The sequence below is a fragment of the Sorex fumeus genome, unplaced genomic scaffold, assembly GCF_029834395.1.
Source record: "Sorex fumeus unplaced genomic scaffold, SorFum_2.1 ptg000175l, whole genome shotgun sequence".
Taxonomy (NCBI): domain Eukaryota; kingdom Metazoa; phylum Chordata; class Mammalia; order Eulipotyphla; family Soricidae; genus Sorex; species Sorex fumeus.
The window spans coordinates 1,206,999-1,226,444 of record NW_026606232.1 but is presented as its reverse complement, the minus strand read 5'-3'; the positions used below and the strand labels follow the sequence as shown (position 1 = coordinate 1,226,444).

Below are 19,446 nucleotides of genomic sequence, written 5' to 3'. Positions count from 1 at the left end.
CCTGCGGGTCCTGCTGTGTGACCCCCCACTGGGCTCCTGCACCCCCCTCCGACTCTCAAGACCGCTGGGTGCAGAGTCCGGGCAGGTGGTGGCTGCTTCTCGCCCGCCGGGTCCCGCTGCCCAGAGCTGCAGGGGTGGGGGGCACTGGTCCAGATGGCCAGGGTTGGTCTTTCTCACCGGGGGGGGGGGGGGGGGCGGGGGAGGGTGGTTTTTTTTTTATTAGTTTTTTTTTTTTAATTTATTTATTTATTGAATCACTGTGGGAAAAGTTACAGAGCTTTCGGGTTTAGGTCTCAGTCATGTAGATACCAAACACATTTCCCTTTACCAATACTCATTTTTAACCCCGAATCCCAATAGACCCCCACCTCCCACCCCTCCCAATTCTTTGTGAGGCAGATGAGTTCTAGTTAATACTCTATCTACTTTGACGAGATAGATTATTTCGATAGAAGATGCACAATTATTGTTTAGAGTTTACGACCCACCCCTCCCCCAATCAGACATGCTGAAACAGCGTTGTGAAATGATTTGCTTTCTACAACTTGGTTTAAGAATAAAATGATGTCGCGCGGCCGCTATTGCGGCCGCGCGGTTTTGAATTTCTGCTATTTTACTTAATGACCCTGGAAGAATTTCTATTAAAAGTTAGATAGTTAAGAGATTGGTTTCTGTGCCCTGGAGTCGTGGCCGTGCTGGAGAGCCGCTCGTGGGGGGCAGCTGGCGACCTCGGTGGGGCGTGGGGGACGGCCCACAAAGCCCCCCTTCCCATGAGGTCCCCGCCGCTCCCCCGAGCCCGGCTCAAACCCGCTTTCCACAAGGCTCCCGTGCGGCCGCCATCTTTCTTTCCAGAGAGGAGCCGGGAGGGTGGTTTTTAATCTAATTATTTCCTACATGCTGACTCTGCTGTGTCCTTGATGGCGAGATGAAAAGGGAAGCCGGTTGCGTTTGAGAAAACACGCAGGTTTCCCATCTCGAGGAACCCCCATACCAAGGCCAGGCCCACCGCCACGGCCGCCTGCTGGGCCCGCCCAAGTCCCCGTGTGGCCTCACCAGGTTGGCCCCATCACTGTCCTCAAACATGAGTGTCTGCGCGAGAGCGTGTGCGAGCGTGTGTGTGTGCGTGCGTGCGTGTGTGTGTGTGTGTGTGTTTACATTAGGAGGAGCTGACCCAGTTGGGTCCCCAGGACCCAGAGGGTCCCAGAGCCCCGCTGGGAGTCTGAGATCAGAGCCAGGAAACAGCACCAGGTGTGACCCGAACCTCCCCTGGCCCCCTCAGAACAGAGATGAAAGGGATTGAGAGCAGTCCTGGGGGGGACCACGGCGTCGGTCCATCCTGGGGTGGCCTCACGGGAGCAGAGCAGCGGCAGGGCCGGGGCAGCGGTGGCTTGGGGAAGGGGCTTGCCCGGCCCAGTGCAGACCTGGGCTCTGTCCCGGGGGCCACGCCAAGAGGGACCCCTGAGCGCAGGCCCGGAGTGAGGTCCCACCTGTCTGCTGTGCCCCCCCTTCCCGCTCCTGGGTGCTTTTTCAGCCCTCTCGGAGTGACCCGTCCACACTGAGACCTGCTGGATTGGGAGACAGAGTGACCGGGTGGCTTTGGGGGGGACAATCGTGCCAAATGCCTTGGTAGGAATGTGCCTCGCTGACAGCCTTTGCCTGGGCAGTGTCGGGAAGGGGACCTGGCGGGCTGGCACCACTCTCCCGTGACTTCCCCCGCCCCCTCCCGTGCCCCATGGTATTTTCGAAGGAAGGGCACCGGATATGCCAGGCTCCCAGTGGCCACGCCCGTTGTCCCTTCCTTCCCGCTTCCGTGAGCGGGGTAAGGGGACCCTAAGACGCTCGCCGGCCCGAGTGCCAGGCCTGCTACCCACTAAGCTGGTAAAGCCCCCCCGCCCCGGACAGCCTCTCAGCATGGGTCCAGGACACGGTGGCCGGGCCCAAGGGCTCTGGTGCCCAGAGGGGCCCAGATGTGGGATTCCAGGGCTCAAGGCAGACAGGCGGGGTGGACAGAGTCAGGCAGGGTGGACACAGCCTTGCAGCGTCCCAGGAGTGGGCAGGAGGGGCGGCGGGCACTCTAAGGGCCCTGCCCCTTCCTGCCCGCTTCCCCCAGCCCCTCCGTCCCCCGGCCTGTGCCCGGCCTTACCTGCGCCCATGATTGGCAGCGTGTAATTGGAAACACCTGGACGAGGTGGCGGCTGGGTACTCGCCAGGAAAGCGGCACTTCTGGGAAGGGCGGGCGGCCTGGGCTCGGCGACTGGGCCTGAGAGCCAGTTTCCATGGGCCCGGGTGTGGGTGGCCGCTGCCCTCCCGCCCATAAATCTCTGTGTCAGTGCTCGGGGGACGAGACGGGCAGAGCAGCCCGAGAAACCCCTCGGGGGTGTTGCCAGGCGGTCGCAGCCACAGAACCGCCTGGGTGTGGCGGCCCCCGCCCCCCGGACTACGCACAGCCCACAGGCCCCGAGCAACGGGCCTTTGCTCCTCTCCCTGGGAAGGGCGAGGGTCCATCTCCCCTTGGGGGGAAGGGTCGCATCTCCAGGTATGCAGAGGACGTGGCCGGGGCCACTTTCTGTGGCTGACCCGGGTTCGAACCCCGGTATCCCATATCATCCTCCCAAGTCCGCCAGGAGTGATTCTTGAGTGTAAGAGCTAGGAGCGAGCCCTGAGCACCAGGGCTTGGGTGTGGCCCCCAAAACAAACAAAGTAATGGGAAAAAAACAAAACCTAAGGGGCGAGAGAGTCTCTTGGCTTTCATGCGGCCAGCTCCGGCTCCATCCCCAGCCCACATCTGCCTCCTCAGGAGGGAGTCCTGAGCTCAGAGCCAGGAGCCCTGAGCACCGCTGGGCGTGGCCCCTACATTTAAAATCAAATTTCTTTTTGAACAGGGTGAAATACAAAACATAAGGGTTCTTTAGTCGGGAGATCAATACAGAAAACAGAAGGGAGGGGGGGAATTCAACCTCTCGGAGAGCCGGAGAGCCCGGCAAGCTGCCGAGAGTATCCCGCCCGCAAGGCAGAGCCTGGCAAACTCCCTGTGGCGTATTCGTTATGCCAAAAGCAGTAACAAGAAGTCTCACAATGAAGACGATACTGGTGCCCCCTAGAGCAAATTGATGAACGGGAGGACAGTGCGACAGTCCTACATTATTATATACTAGGATCTATCTTCTTCTTCTTCTTCTTCTTCTTCTTCTTCTTCTTCTTCTTCTTCTTCTTCTTCTTCTTCCTCTTCCTCTTCCTCTTCCTCTTCTTGTTTTTCTTCTTCTTCTTCTTCTTCTTCTTCTTCTTCTTCTTCTTCTTCTTCTTCTTCTTCTTCTTGTTCTTCTTGTTCTTGTTCTTCTTGTTCTTCTCCTTCTTCTTGTTCTTCTTGTTCTTCTTCTTCTTCTTCTTCTTCTTCCTCTTCTTATTACTATTAATATTATTATATCACCAGGAGATACAGTTACAGAGCTGTTCATGGTTGGGTTTCAGTCATACAGTGTCCTAACACCTGTCCCTTCACCAGGGCACATTCCCCGCCACCGATGTCCCCAGTTTGCCTCCTCACCCCACACCTGCCTCTATGACACGAACTTTCTCTCTCCCTCTCTCTCCTTCCCCCCTCCCTCTCCCCCTCCCTCCCCCCCCTTCCTCTCCCTCTCTGGTTTGTAACACGGGTACTGAGAGGTCATCGTGTCTATCCCTTTCCCCCCTTTCAGCCCTCAGTTCTCGTCCAGAGTGACCATGTCCAACTGTCGTCGTCACAGTGCTCCCTTCTCTGTCCTAGCTGTCCTCTTCCCCCCACCGCCTGCGGCCAGCTTCCACCCGTGGGCGGGTCCTCCTGGCCCTTGTCTCGACTGTCCTTGGGCATCAGTCTCCGACTGTTTTGTGCATCCCACAACCGAGTCCCATCATCCCACGTCTGTCCCTCTGCCCCCGACTCATTTCACTCGGCACGGACACCCTCCGTGTGCATCCCTGGGCAAGCGGGTTTCACGACTTCCTTTTTCCTGGCGGCTGCATCGTATTCCATTGTGTAGACAGGCCGTCGTCTCTTTATCCATTCGTCTGTTCTCGGGCATTTGGGTTGTTTCTAGATTCTGGCTATGGTGAATAGTGCTGCAGTGAACATAGGCGTGCAGGTGGCCTTTCTGCCGTGTGCTCTTGGGGTCTGTTCTCAGAAGTGGTACTGCTGGGTATTACGGAAGCTCAATTTCTAGTTTCCTGAGGAATTGAGTTCCACATCGTTTGCCAAAAAGGTTGGCCCAGGGGGCCTTCCCACCACCCACAGTGAAGGAGAGTCCCTTTCTCCCCATATTCTCAGGGTTGTTTTTGTTCACTATCTAATGTGGGTTTTTTTTCCCCCTTTTCAGTAACTTTGTGTCTTGAAAACTCTTCACTGAAGCACTCCACACCCCATAGTGGTTTTGCCCAGGAAGGGGGAAAAAAAAAATCAATATACTGTGAGTCCTGGAGAGCCACCCATCCCTTCCCTGATCAAGTCCCATGGCTTGGGCACTTGGTACCTTTTTCCCACCCCAGTCATGGGATGAGAACCCTCATCGGACCACCTAGGGGGCCCCCGAAACCTGAGGACAGGCAGAGAACCCCGACGCTCTGGCCTGTCCCAGACCTCCAGCACCAGCCTGCCGTGGTGAGGCCCGAACAAAGGTTCACAGCCCAGTGCTCGGCGTGACTCGGCCCCAACACTCACTTCAATGCCCCAGGAATTTTCACTTCCATGGATCCAAACTCCAGCAGGACTTGGGATCGGAATTCCCTACGGACTACACACACACACACACACACACACACACACACACACACACACACACATCCCGCAGACTGACAATTCTATTTCAAAATGATTTTTGTTTTGTTTTGTTGTTGTTTTGTAAATGACCAATAGCACAAAACCCCAGAAGCACAGGGCCGGGGAGGAGGAGGAGGAGGAGGAGGAAAGAAGAAACCCGAACGGAAAAGCAGCCACATGGTTAAACATCACCTCGATTAACAACTCTCGTTATTCACGGCTGACGGCTCAGTTAATCAGTGCTCGCGGCCTGGATCCCGCGCCAGCGTTCCCGGGGAGCCGGACGCGATGGAGGAATCCGGGTCTTTAAGACAAACACGCCTCACACCCCGAGAGGCACGCCTGGAATCAGGCCGGGCCACTCAGCTGTGCCCGGCTGCCTGGGGTTTTCTCCTCCACTGGGCCCGCTGTGGCAGCCCCCCAGGAGCCCCCGTGGCCGGGGGCAGCCCCCTCCCGCCTCTCCCCCTCCACCCTCCAGCCCCGCCCGGCTGGCCAGAGGTAGCTCGCAGGATCGCGGGGATCAGTTTTCCTCTCCTCGGAGTCAGATGTGAGAACAGACGGGCGCCTGGAGGGCCCAGAAGCCCACCTCGCACTTCACAGGCACCCACACGGCCCCTGCATGCCTGGAGCCTAGGGAGGAAGTAGCTGGGGGTAGGTTGGGGGGGGGATCACTCTTTTGCAGAGGGAGGAGGGCTTGGGTGCTCAGGGCTGACTCCCAGGTCAGTGCTCAGGGATTACTCCCGGCTCTGTGCTCGGAGCTCACTCCCAGCTCTGTGCTCGGGGTTCACTCCTGGCTCTGTGCTCAGGGCTCACTCCCGGCTCTGTGCTTTGGACTCATTCCCAGTTCAGTGCTCAGGGCTGACTCCCAGCTCTGTGCTCAGGGCTCATTCCCGACTGTGCTCAGGGCTGACTCCCAGCTCTGTGCTCAGGGATTATTCCTGGCTCTGTGCTCGGGGCTCACTCCCGGCTCTGTGCTCAGGACTCACTCCTGGCCCTTTGCTCAGGACTCAACTCCCAGCTCTGTGCTCAGGGCTCATTCCCGACTCTGTGCTCAGGACTCACTCCCGGCTCTGTGCTCAGAGTCACTCCATGCTCTGTGCTCAGGACTCACTCCCGGCCCTGGGCTCAGGGCTCACTCTTCACTTTGTGCTCAGGGTCACTTTCATCTCTGTCCTTAGGGCCCACTCCCGACTCTGTGCTCAGGGCTGACTCCCAGTTTTGTGCTCAGGGCTCATTCCCGGCCGTAGCAGGAATCGCACCAGGGTCAGCGGTGTGCAAGGCGTGTGCCTTCCTCCCTGCTCTGTCTCCCCAGCTCCAAGGGGATCACTTCTCACGGGCGAGGGGGAACATGGACTTTAAATCCATCTGCCCCTCCCGTCCCTTACCGGCTGTCTCTCCTCCCGGTGAGACCGGCTGACACTCCACACACCGGTGACCAGCGCAGGGCGAAAGTCGCCAGGAATCCGGGAGGCACAGGAGAGTCCACCCGGGGGCCGGGAGCTCAGCCCAGTTCCCAGGAGACAGGGGGGCGGGATGGGGGGGGGGGACTCGCCCCTCCGCCTGCCGTTGCTCCTGCGACAGACGCCAGAGCCGGGTGGCAACTGGACCGCACATGGGGGCCGGCTGCGTCACGGGTCACCCGGCCGGCATGTGAACAGGAAGGTGAGCGCGCGGGGTGAACTTTTGCCTCAGTGGCCCATCCATCAGACGACAAATGGCCCAGAGCACCGCAGCGCAGCTGCCCGCCCGTGCGCGCACACACAGGGGCCTTTGTGTCCGGGGCCTGCGCCGGCCTGGCCAGGGGACCCGCCGGGCCGCGGCCGGGTGGCAGATCGCTGACCCATCCTCACGCCCTCCCTCACCGGCACCCCGGCTCCCCCACCCACGGGCACCTGTTCTTCATTTACCGCTCAATGCCCATTCATTAGGCCCGGTGGACATTCCAACGGAGCTCCTTCCCTCGGCCCCGGCCAGTCAGCGATTCAGGAATGACAAATAAATCTGCCGCTCTATCTCCTTCCCTGGCCATTCCCAGACCCCGGCCGGCTCGCGGCCCCAACCGGGGAGGAAATGCCGAGGGATTGACAGGGCGGAGGTCACAGCCGGGCTGATGGAGAGGCTGGGGCCTCCTCCCGGCTCCGGGGAAAGTGAGACCCCCCCAGTCCCGATTCCCAGATTCCTATTGGGGAGCAAGACCAGCACCCCGGCGGAAGGGTCCCCCTCCCCGCCACCGAGCGCTCAGAGTGGCCCCCAGCTCTCCGGTGATCCTTTTTCACCCCCTTTATTTTTCGCCAGGCCTGGCTCTTCCCCACGGAGCTGCGAGCACCGGCGGTTCAGGAACCCTCGCGGACTCCCCCTCGGGTTGGCCGGGCGGGGCCAGAACCTGAAAGACACACGGGAAATGTTGGTTTTTTTAGAATGGAAACCTGACTCGCACAGGTCACAGTGTCTACGCTAAGTCCCGATTGGGGTGTGTGTGTGGGGGGGGGGGATGAAGTTTGGAGGCCCCCGTGCTGGCCAGAAGCGTAATTTAATTTTTCCTGAAAATTTGGAGAACCTTTTTGAAGAACGCCCCAAGAGTCTGTATGTGCTCATGTCGCCCCTGTATGCTCTGCGCGCCTGTGCATGGGCACCGTGTCCCCCTGCGCTCCCATGCGTCGGCACCGTGCCCCCTGCGCGCGCATGAGTGGACACCGTGTCCCCTGCACACCCGTAAGGGGACACCGTGTCCCCTGTGTGTCGTGTGTCGGCATCGTGCTCCCTACGCGCCCATATCGCTACCGTGCCCCCTGCGCTCCCATGTGTCACCACCGTGTCCCCTGCGCCCCCCGCACGTCGGTACCATGTCCCCTGAGCACCCGTGCGTCGGCACCGTGTCCCCTGCGCGCCCATGTGTGGACACCGTGTCCCCTACACACCCGCGCGTCGGTACTGTGTCCCCTGCGCACCTGCACGTTGGCACCGTGTCCCCGCACGCCGTGTGCTGCAGTGTGCGTTTGGGTGCGCTCTTCTGCTGACACGCGCAGCAGTCGGAGGCAGCAGCCGGGTGGGCGCCGCCGAGCTGAGGCAAGAGAGCACTCGTGCCTGCACCCACGGGAATTTCAGCCCGATAAGCCGAATCCACTCCGGAGCCCAGACTCGGGGCTCCTCAGGGGCTCTGGAAGGCCAGGTCGGAGTTCCCAGATGGGAAGGGGGGGGACAGGGCACCCCAGGCCGCGGGAACGGCCCGCCCGGGGCTCAGATTCGAAGTGCAGACCCCAGGGATGCATCCAGGCTTGGCGCCCCCGGGAGCGTCTCCGGCAAAGGGTTCCGGGGTCCTTCACCGCCGCCTGCACTGGGCAGCTCAGTCTACAGAGGGACCGTCCCCACGAAGCAGACACGTGCCCAGTGTCTGCCTTGGCTAAAGCCCGCGGCTCTGTTGTTCAGCAGATAGAAGGAGGAGAGGATTCAGGGTGCCCCAAGGCCTCCGCGCCATCGCCCACGCAGATGGAACCATGGGGGTGGCAGAGGTGGAGCGGTGGATGCGGGGGCCACCGGCAACTTGGGGTGGGGGCTCGCCATCCCTCACCATTTCCTCCCACTCCCCCCCAACCCAGCCTCGTAGGAGACCCCAAATATGAAGCAGTCACAAGAAACGACTCTTTCCTTCCCCTCCTTTAAAGAAAAAAGAAAGAAGAATATACTTCCCTTATCTTTGAGGTCTTTCTCCTTCTTCCTCTTCCTCTCTCTCTCCCTCTCTCTTACCCCTCCCCATCATCCTCGCTCTATTTTTAAGGACTTCTATCTGCAAAAGGAGGAAAGTTAGATGATGCGTTTAAGACCCTTCCCTCCGTGTCCTTAGCGGGTCTTCGCCACTGACAGCCATCGGTATCTTATTTCCCCAAACTGCGGCTGCCCAGAAAATCACAGCCCGTCCCAGCCCCCCTTCTCCCGAGAGAACCCGGACATTGGTGCTTCTGACCCAGCCCGGAGCCAGGAACTGTGGCTGACGTGACTCGCTCCCTATCTCACTGTGTTCTAGGGTGGAAATGGGGCCACAGTTTGGGGGGTCTGCAGACCTCTGACAGCCGGCCCCCCTCTGCCGAGCCCGGCATACCCCTCAGCTGCCGGCGCCGGGGCCCGTCACTCCAGGGCCTCCCCGACAGAGGCCTCCCCCTGCCCCTTCTAGGTGTCCAGGGGAGACCCAGGCAGAGGCCTGGCACCCGAGCTGGGGGCGTGGCACCCGCATCTCACCCGCTCCTGTCCCCTACAGGCCATGTGGCTGATGCTGCAGAATGACGAGCCCGAGGACTTGGTCATCGCCACAGGGGAGGTCCACAGCGTCCGCGAGTTTGTGGAGAAGTCGTTTGCACACGTCGGGATGACCATCGTGTGAGTACCTCGGGGTGCCCCGCCCTTGCCCCCTGACCCTGAGAGCACTGTGCAGGGGGCCAGGGCTATCCAGGACCCGGGGGGGGGGGGTCTCGTGTCTCACTGCATCTGCCCAGGATGTCGCCACTGACCAACTCCATCTCTTGAAGTTGTTTGGTTTTTCTTGTTGTTGTTGTTGTTGGCTTTTGGATCACCCCTGGCGGTGCTCAGGGCAGTGCCGGGGATTGAACCCGGGTTAGCTGCATGTGAGGCAAACAGCTTGGCCCCGATCTTACCTCTCCAGTCCCTCTCCCCACACACTTAATTTCAACACCGTGGCTTACAAAGTTGTTTGTGATGATTCATCCCAGGCATCCACGATTCCAACCCCAATCCCGCCACCGCGGCCTCCTTCCCTCCACCAGGGTCCCCATTTTCCCAGCCACCCTCAAGCCGGCCCCCGGAGCAGGCCCATAATAATTTATTTTTTAGTGTTTGTTAACAACAAATGGTTAGGGCTGGAGCCATAGCACAGCGGGGAGGGCATTTGCCTTGCACGTGACCGACCAGGTTTGATCCCCGGCATCCCATAGGGTTCCCTGAGCACTGCCAGGAGTAATTCCTGAGCAGAGCCAGGAGTAACCCCTGTGCAATGCCGAGTGTGACCCAAAAAGCATATATATATATATATATATATATATACACATATATATATCACGATCATCCTGTTGTTCGTCGATTTCCTCGAGCAGGCACCAGTAACGTCTCCTTCTTCCTAGCCCTGAGATTTTAAAAGAGCCATTTCAATGCTCTTTCAGGATTAGGAGAATGAGACCCGTCATTGTTACTGATATTTGGCATATTGAGTGCGACACAGGAAGTTTGCCAGACTCTGCCATGCGGGCAGGATACTTTTGGTACCCTGCCAGGTTCTCCAAAGGAAAAAATAAGATGTCGCGTGGCCACAAATGCAGCCACGCGCTTCCGGGAGCTGGGTTTTATAGTCTCTGCGTGTTGGCCGTTGATGGGACCAACCTGGCGCTGGTGGCAGCTGGTGGGTGTGATGCCTACCTACTGGAAGATTGGGGGTCTGGGTGGAGAAGGCCCAGTCCCAATCCGAATAGGCTTGGAGACCTCAGCCCCGGGACCGCATATCTGGGTTCCTCTGCCAGTTCTTTCATGCATAATATATATATATTATGGGGCTGGAGAGATAGCACAGCGGAAGGGCGTTTGCCTTGCACATGGCCAACCCAGGTTCAATCCCCAGCATCCCATAATCCCATAGGGCTCCCCAAGCACCACCAGGGGTAATTCCTGAGTGCAGAGCCAGGAGTAACCTCTGTGCATCACCGGTTGTGACCCAAAAAAAGGCATATATATATATATATATATATATATATATATATATATACATATACACACACACACACACACACGCACGCACGCACACACGCACACGTATATATATAATGGAATAATCAAAACGTATTTCTGTAAAAGGAACTTTGAAAACCGTTGTATCTTGCATGGGGACAGTAAGTTCCAGTCTGAGGTTTACCGAGCTGTTGTTGCAAGCTTCTGCATTCATGCTCCTGTGGGCCGGGCTCGGTCAGCTTCTGCATTCCAGCCCGTTCTTTCTGCTGTGCCGCTCCTGGGATGATGCTTGTGTTGTAGAGTTTGAAGATGTCCCCAAAACCCAGAAGAATCCAGAACCTTTAACTGGGCGGTCTTGCCGTGGCTGGTGGGCTTTTAGAGGGGCGGGAGCTTCCTGAGCCCCTCCTGAGATGGCCCCAGGGGTCTTAGCCGGGAGCAGAGGGTCCGAGACATTTTTGCGGCTGGTCGATGTCTTCTGAGGTTTGTTCGGTCTCTGGCACAGTAAGGCACGGCCGCTGGGGAGGAATAGGGGGGGCTCGTCCCCACCCCCACTGAGAAGCCTTTCCAATCCCTGCTGCCCCCAAGTCTCACTCAGTCCCACTTTGGGATGGTTTTATTCTTGGGAGGGGAGTGGACGGCATCTACCTAGTGATGGCGAGGGGACGCCCACCTCTGTCCTCTGCCCAGGGGTTGTTTCTGGTGGTGCTTTGTACTGGGAATCAACCTTCCCGCCAACCCCCGCCCCCCAGGCAAAGCATGCACCCGGCTCTCTCTCCACCCTCCTCCGAGGTGGTCGTCTTGGCCAGAGCTCTGCCTCCTCCATTATAGCCAAACTGTCCTGGTATTTGTTGCACTGTGTAACTTCTCTTGCAACTGTGCAACATTTTGTGGTTTTGTCAAAGATCCCCCGTTCTAGAAGGAAGCTTCTTTTGCCCTTCAGTGGGAGGTCTGGGCCGTACCTGACACTGCTCAGGGCTCACTCCTGGCTCTGTGCTCAGGGTCATTCCTGGCTCTGTGCTCAGGGCTGACTCCCAGCTCTGTGCTCAGGGTCACTCTTGGCTCTGTGCTCAGGGTCACTCCCGGCTCTGTGCTCAGGGCTGACTCCTGGCGATGCTTGGAGGGACCCTGTGTGTGCTGGGGGCATCGAACTGAGACGGGCCACATATAAGGCAAGCACTGTCTCTCCCGTCCAAGATTTCTTCTCTTTGGGCATTTCTTTCTTTCTTTTTTTTACTGTGGTAAAATACCTCTAAAATTAAAACCCTGTCTTAATTTTCCTGAAGTACCTATAATACTCAGCGGCATTAGTCCAGTCACAGTGTTCTCCACAGCTTTGCCCGTTGTCCATCTCCAGAAGAGTTCCATCTTCCCAACTGAACCCCTCTCTCCTGCCCCCCACCCCGAGTCCCTGTCCAGTCTCCCTGCGTCCGCCTGTCCTCGGTCATCCAGTGCCTGGGTTTGTGCGCTGCTGGGCCTTTGACACTTGGTTTTCATCACAGCACCCAGTGCCCTCCCCTGAGAGGCAGGGGCCCGAGCATAGTCGGGGTCCGGGTGCCCTGTGGCGGCGTCCCCCCCTTGGCCATCCTCGCTCACTGGCATCCAGCTGTGGGTCACTGTGAACGCGCCACCATGACCATGGAGAACAAATATCCGTCTCAGTCCCTACTTGCAACTCTTTGGGGTATAGACTCCGGAGTGGAATTCCTGGGTCATGTGACCACAGCGTCTATGTTTAACTTCTTGAAGGAGTGCCAGACTGTTCTCCAAGATTCCTTTTAGTTGAAAAAAAAAATAAGATAAAATAAAAAAAGGAGAGGGAGAAAAAAGTGCTTCCATGTCCAGTGTGGGTGGAACAACAAAACCAAAGGAAACCTTCGACCCTTAAAAATAAAAAAAAGAAAAAGAGGGACCTCGGTAAAACAGGCATCCCCCTGTTTTAGACCTTAGACGACAGGCCCGATCGGGCCAGGAGCAGAAAGAGCGTCACCCCCCAGACCCGCGTCCAGGGTGCCAAGTGGGAGATGGGAGAGAAACGTCTGGGAACAGCTGTTGAGCAGAGCCGGGGAGAAGAGAGACTCAGAGAGACCCCAGGGAAGGAGAAACGCAGAGCGTCGGCCTGGGCGCACCCCAGAGCCCGTGGGAAACGAGGGTGTGCGCCCAAGAGGGAACTGCACCCGCCGGAGCACACAGGGCAGGGATACGGGGACCTGAATCTTGTCACTGCCTCCTGCCCGGGAGCCGTCCCGGCCGGCCGTACTAGGGCAGCCTCGGCGTGAGCTCCAGCGGCGGGAACGGGCCGTGCTCTCAGCCATCCCTGGAGTAAAGGCCGCGCGAGACTCCTCCGGACCACGCCGAGAGGGACGCTTAAAAAAGGATCTGCCGGGGGATGCAAATAGTTCGGCCTGCTCCCAGCACGGAGCTGCCTGTGCCCCAGAGGGAGGCCGTCACGTCCAGACGCAAGAACGTCCCGTTCTGAGTGTCCAGCTCTTGACTCGAACTAAGGGGGCACGTCCAGAAGCCAAAAGAGTGACCCGTCGCGGAGAGGGAGGGGGGAAAGCCACCAGTGAAAAGGAAGGGCAAAGTGACAGCGCTGCTGGGAGGGCACCAGGACAGTGAGGTGGCCGTTAGGGTTGTGTTTGTCTCTTACGGATATACCTGCACTGCACTGCACGGTCTTCCTGTTGTTCATCGATTTACTCGAGTGGGCCCAGTAACGTCTCCATTGGAGACTTTGTTGTTACTGTGTCTGGCAGATCGAATACATCACGGGGAGCTTGCCAGGCTTTGCCGTGCGGGCGAGATACTCTCAGTAGCTTGCCGGGCTCTCCGAGAGGGACGGAGGAATCGAACCCGGGTCTGCCCGGCTGACCGCATGCAAGGCAAACGCCCTAACTGCTGTGCTAGCGCTCTGGCCCCAAGTATATACCTATAGATATATTTTTAAATTGAGATTTTTATATAGATATATAAATATATAAATCATAGAGAGAGATATGAATTTATAATACTGAGATTATATGTATTTAGATATTTTTGTATCTATGGAGCGTTTGCCTTGCAAGCGGCCAACATGGCCGACCCGAGTTCAATTCCTCCGCCCCTCTTGGAGAGCCCGGCAAGCTACTGAGAGTATCTCGCCCGCACGGCAAAGCCTGGCAAACTCCCTGTGACGTATTCGATCTGCCAAACACAGTAACAACAAGTCTCATGATGGAGACATCACTGGGCCCACTCGAGCAAATCGATGAACAATGGGAGGACAGTGACAGTGATTTTCTCCTCTCAATATATATTTATATATTGAGGGCAGGGCTGGAGCGATAGCACAGCGGGTAGGGCGTTTGCCTTGCACGTGGCCGACCTGGGTTCGATTCCTCCATCCCTCTTGGAGAGCCCAGCAAGCTACCAAGAGTATCCTGCCTGCATGGCTGAGCCTGGCAAGCTCCCCATGACGTATTCGATATGCCAAACACAGTAACCACAAGTCTCCCAATAGAGACATTATTGGTACCCGCCCAAGCAAATCGATAAACAACAGGAGGACAGTGCTACAGCGCTATATCGAGGGTGATAATAGATATTTTAAGACAAGCCAGATGACTGCTCTAGTGGTGGGGTAATATATAATATAGAAACATTTTACTCTTGTAAGCCAATGTTCCCTTTAAAAACATAAAAAGCCAAGGCCGGAGCGATAGCACAGCAGGTAGGGCGTTTGCCTTGCATGCAGCCAAAATGGCTGATACAGATTCGATTCCCAGCATCCCATATGGTCCCCCGAGCACCACCAGGAGTGATTCCTGAGTGCATGAGCCAGGAGTAACCCCAGAGCATCGCCGGGTGTGACCCAAAAAGAAAAAAAAAACATAAAAAGTCAATTTATGGACCAGGGAGATGCTCAAATGCCCACGCTTACCCCTTGCATGGTCGTGACCTCCAATTCGATCCCCAGGGCCCCATGAACCCCAAGTACAGTCCTGGTGGCCCCTGGGTATTGGTCAGGCAATACCAGAATGGCCCCGATTTTCAAATCTTGAGAACAGAAACTAGAACTCCGCAGTAGGGTGCTCGCCTTGCACGTGTGGGGTCCTGGGTTCAATTCCAGGGACCTCGTTAAGAAGTTTATTGGAAGAACCAAGGGCCCAGGAGAGAGCTCGGAAGCCGGAGCGCAGGGTGGGTCCCACTCACACACACTCCTCTGGGCGCGGCTGGGCAACCCCTGAGTCTGGAGCCAGGGAAACCTCAGGGCAGACCCAGCTCAAAACCAAGACTCACTTGATCACTTGACATCCCGTTACTCATCGATTTGCTCGAGCAGGCACCAATAATGTCTCCATTCGGCCCTGTCGCGTGCTAGTGTAGCCCAGTGGTGTTTGCTCGTTCTAGGAACATGAAGAGCCTCAAACCGATCGTTCAGGGTCTTGACGAAGAAGTCTGACCATCTCGTAGGTGGGCCGCCACACGATCTTTTGACGTCCCGTGGAATCCCCTGGCTCTAGTCCAGCGGTCATCTCCAAATCGCATTACATGTCCAGCCCATCTGATTTTTGACGCCTTGGCAAACGAGACAGCCTCTCTGGTTCTTGACCGTCGATGGAGGTCGGAACTCCGGATTCCTTCTCTCACTTGAGTGAAGTGTGATACTCTGAGCATAGCTCTTTCGATTCCTCTTTGGGAGTTCTGAATAGCGTTCTCATCCTGTTTTCATAGGCCCCAGGTCTGAGGCGTATGTTAGTGCAGGAAGAACAGTGGAATCGAAGAGATGTACCCGGAGCTGGAGATTCTTCGTCCTCTTAGCTATTTCTTCGAAAACCAAGACAACTTTGTGAAAAAAATATATATATACAAAAGAGCCAGATGTAGAGTCTGTAAATGACAGGAGAGGGTGTTGGGTGTGTTGGGAGTGCTCTCATGGTTGACTCTGACGCAGGGTGGGTACCGCGGGGGCGGGGGGGCCAGACTGGGGTCGGCGCTGCCATCCGGGGACATTCAGGCTGGCGCAGGGGGGAGCGGGTGTCCGAATGGAACAGGGCCGTGGGCAGCAGCCTCTGTCAGCTCCACTTCCATATCGTTGGAGTCCTGCGGACAGGACGCAGAAAAGGAATTCAGCAGTGGCCAGAATTTACCCCCCAAGTTGCTTGCAAGCAGTAAGGCCATGGACCTTCAGAGGCTCCAAAAGGAGAAACGGGAAAGTCTCACAGGGATGCAGCAGTGTCACCGAGGCCTTTAACTGCCATTAAAGGCCAAGGAGAAGAGGCCAAGGGAGCCAGAGAGAGAGGTACCGAGACCGCGCCTGCCTGAGAGACACAGAGACCGAAGCCTGCCCGAGAGACACAGAGACTGAGCCTGCCCGAGAGACACAGAAACCGAGCTTGCCCGAGAGACACAGAGCCCGCACCTGCCCGAGAGACACAGGGACCGAGGCCTCCCTGAGAGACGCAGAGACCGCTCCTGCCTGTCAAGGAGTTCTAGCCCCCAGCCCTGTAGGGCCGAGGGTAGCAGGTCCCCGGACTTCGGCGAGACACCTCCAACCTCGAATTCTACACCCAGAGCAAATGTTTCCCAAACAGAGGTGACTGGAGAGGCTTCTTCATCCCCAGGCCTGAATGGGCCGGTTGCTCCCGGGCATCCAGGTGGAAGGGAAAGCTTGAAAATATTGACCAAGGAAGAGCCAGGGACTTGGCACGGCGATGGAAAACATGAACGGTCGCAGGTGTCGTTTGAAAACGTGTTTAAAAGGTGACCGTCGAGCATCACGCCCTACCGAGGTCTTGAGTTGCCCCCCACGAGCGACTCTCAGGCACGGCCCTGGCTCCAGAAGCACAAGGACTTAATGCAGAGCCCAGCAGCTTGCGGCAGAAAAGTGAACAGACTATGTGTTAATCCACGGTACCGTGCCTGCCCAGGAGGGAAGGGGTGTCACTCTCTTCCACCTTTTCCGCCCTGGGCAGCAAGAGGGCGGCCACCTCAGAGCTTACTGAAAAGCCAGGTATGAGCTGGCGGTGACGGAGTAACTGCAACCTCATGGGAAGGGGTGTGTTCCCGGCTCATCCTTCATGCCTTACCGAGGTCACGAGTTGCCCCCCACAAGTGGCTCTCCGGCACGGCCATGGCTCCAGAGCCACAGAAACCAATCTCGTAATTATCTGGCTCTTGGCAGAAATACCTCCAGGTTTCATGAATAAAATATCAGAAATCCAAAATCGCGCAGCCGCGATAGTGGCCATGCAACATCATATGGTTCTTAGAACTGACTGTAGAAAACAAATTAGTTCACAATGCCTCTTTAGCAGTTCTGATTGTTGGGTGTAAACTCTAAACTATAATAGTGCTCTTTCGTCAAAATAATGAATGTAATCAAAGTAGATAGAGTGTCAAGTAGAATTCATCTGCCTCACAGGCATTGGGAGGGGTGGGAGGGGGCTATATTGGGGCTTCCTCCTCACAGTGCTCCTGGCTCTGCATCCCGGCAGGGATGGAAACCGGGTGAACTGCATGCAAGGCGGATGAGCGTCTTACCCACCGCACTGTCACCCCAGCCCCTGGTTTACCATTCCTTAGCAATCGAGCAGGAAGGCGTGTGCAAGTGACTGGCTCGGCTCGAACCCTCCCAGGGCCAGCTCGAGTCCGGTTTTATGACAGGAGCTGGGCTCGCACACAGGACTTTGACAGCGTCTTCAAGCGATTTCATTGCATTTTATCAAATGGTTGGCCAGTTTCTGCTTTGAGGCCACAACCGCTGATGTTCAGGGCTTACTCCTGGCTCTGCACATGGAAATTACTCCTGGCAGTGCTCAAGGGACCATGTGGGGTGCTGGGGATTGAACCCGGGTCAGTACATGCAAGGCAAACATCCTACCTGCTATGCTAATGCTCTGGCCCACTGTCACTGTCACTGTCCTCCCGTTGTTCATCGATTTTGCTCGAGCGGGCCCAGTAACGTCTCCATTTTGAGACTTGTTACTGTGTTTGGCATATCAAATACGTCACTGGGAGCTTTCCAGGCTTTGCTGTGTGGGCGATATACTCTCAGTAGCTTGCTGGGCTCTCTGAGAGGGGTGGAGGAATCGAACCCGGCTCGGCCGGGCTGGCTGTGCGCAAGGCAAACGCCCTACCACTGTGCTAGAGGGATAGCACAGCAGGTAGGGCGTTTGCCTTGCATGCGGTTGACACAGCCGACCCAAGTTCGATCCCTCCGCCCCTTTCGGAGAGCCCGGCTCTGGCCCACATAGTTATTAAACTCTGAAAAAGAACGCTGATGAGGGCTGGAGCAATAGCACAGCGGGGAGGGCGTTTGCCTTGCACGCCGCTGACCCAGGTTCGATTCCCAGCATCCATATGGTCCCCCGAGCTCCACCAGGATTGATTCCTGAATAACCAGGAGTAACCCCTGTGCATCGCCGGGTGTGACCCCCCCAAAAAAAAGAAGAATGCCATGATGACCTTGTTAGGTGATCAGGGGTGGGGAGGGGGTGTTTGAGGGAGTGGGGGAGAAAAAAAACCTAGTCAAGATCTGTCACTTAACCTCAACTCCATAAAACAATGCCTAAAGGAGCCAGAAGCCTTGAAGAACGTCTCTCTCTACGTGGTGGCACTGGACAGGACTTCCAATGCCATCGTCTTCTCCTCTCCAGACTTCTAGTGAACATACGTGCTTTGATAGTGAGTCAATCGTTATTTCACGTCCGGGGCCGTCGGACAGACAAATCTCGCCCCCAGAGCCCTCCCTTGGGAAGGGCCCAGAGCTTACCCCGGTCAAGGCCATCGCATCATCCTCTGTCTCCCTGACACTCACGGAGTCTTCGTCTCCCACTGTCTGGAGTGCGGTGGCGGGAGCTGTTTGTCTGGAAGACCCCCGACCCCTCCCCACCCCACGGCTCCTTCCTCTGTCCAACACAGCTGCCAGGCCCCCCTCGGGAAAACATGGCGGCCCCTCACCCCCTCTCGGAGAGTCGCCTTGAAGGCAACAGTCTGGATCTGCTGGACCCAGGACAACACTCTTGGACAGCAGGAGAGCGTGCGCCCCACTGGACCCGGACCGGTCCTCTCCCCTCCCCAGACACACACACACACACACACACACACACACACACACACACACACATTCCCTGGCCTGCGAAGACGCTTCCTTTGGCCCCACTATTGGGATTCAACCAGTTTTTTTCTTTTCCAAATCCATTTCCCATGTCAGGGTCTGGTCTCAAGTTTGTTTCCAGTCTCAGACTAAACCAGAAATCAGGCCTACTTCCGTCGTGAATTAAAAATAGCGTCGTGAGGGGCAGCTGAAACGTCGTCGGGGCGATCAGAACCGTTTTCAGAGTTCTTTCCGGAGAGGGAGGGAGGGAGGGAGGGAGCAGCTTACCAGTTGGGAGCTAACGCCTCCACTTTGTCCCCTCATCAGACTGAGCCCTCCCCAGCCCCGGGATGCCAGTGACCCCAACAGCCACCCACCCACCCGCCCGCCCGCCTCAGCTTCTGTCCGTCCTCTTGGAGCGCTGGGAACAAAATATTTCCCCCGTCCGTGCGTCCTTGCTCATCTGCCCAGATGAAATTCCTTCTCAGGGCCGGATAATAAAACCCGGCTGGGTCGGGGGCCGGTGCTTTTGTTTGTTGTTTCTGATTCCCTTCCTCTGGCCCCACGGGCGGCAGCATTCCCATCCCAGCTGGGGGGCTCCGACAGTGCTCCGGCCCCGAGCCCCCCGCCCGCGGCAGCTGGAGACCTTCCGGGGAGCCGTGTCCTTGCAGGGCAGCGGCCTGAGGGGCACCCGGAGGGCCCAGGAGAGCGTCAAGTCCCATCACGCATCCTCGTCGTCGTCGTGTTCAGCTGGGGGCCACCTGCGTTGCTGTGGCCCCGGGAGCCGCCCGCCTCCGAGGGCGCGGCCGTACTTCGGGTCTCAGAACTCGGGTCTTGCCTGTTCTTGTTGACGGTG

General features: G+C 57.2%; 1 protein-coding gene across 1 annotated transcript in view; it reads left to right on the top strand.

The window, feature by feature from the left end:
• The window catches only part of GMDS (GDP-mannose 4,6-dehydratase), a 453,738-nt gene that overhangs the window by 355,602 nt on the left and 78,690 nt on the right, over positions 1-19,446 (top strand). The window contains exon 8 of the mRNA XM_056107776.1: positions 9,042-9,160. Coding sequence (XP_055963751.1) covers positions 9,042-9,160 — 119 coding nt within the window. The remainder of the gene's footprint in view (positions 1-9,041; positions 9,161-19,446) is intronic.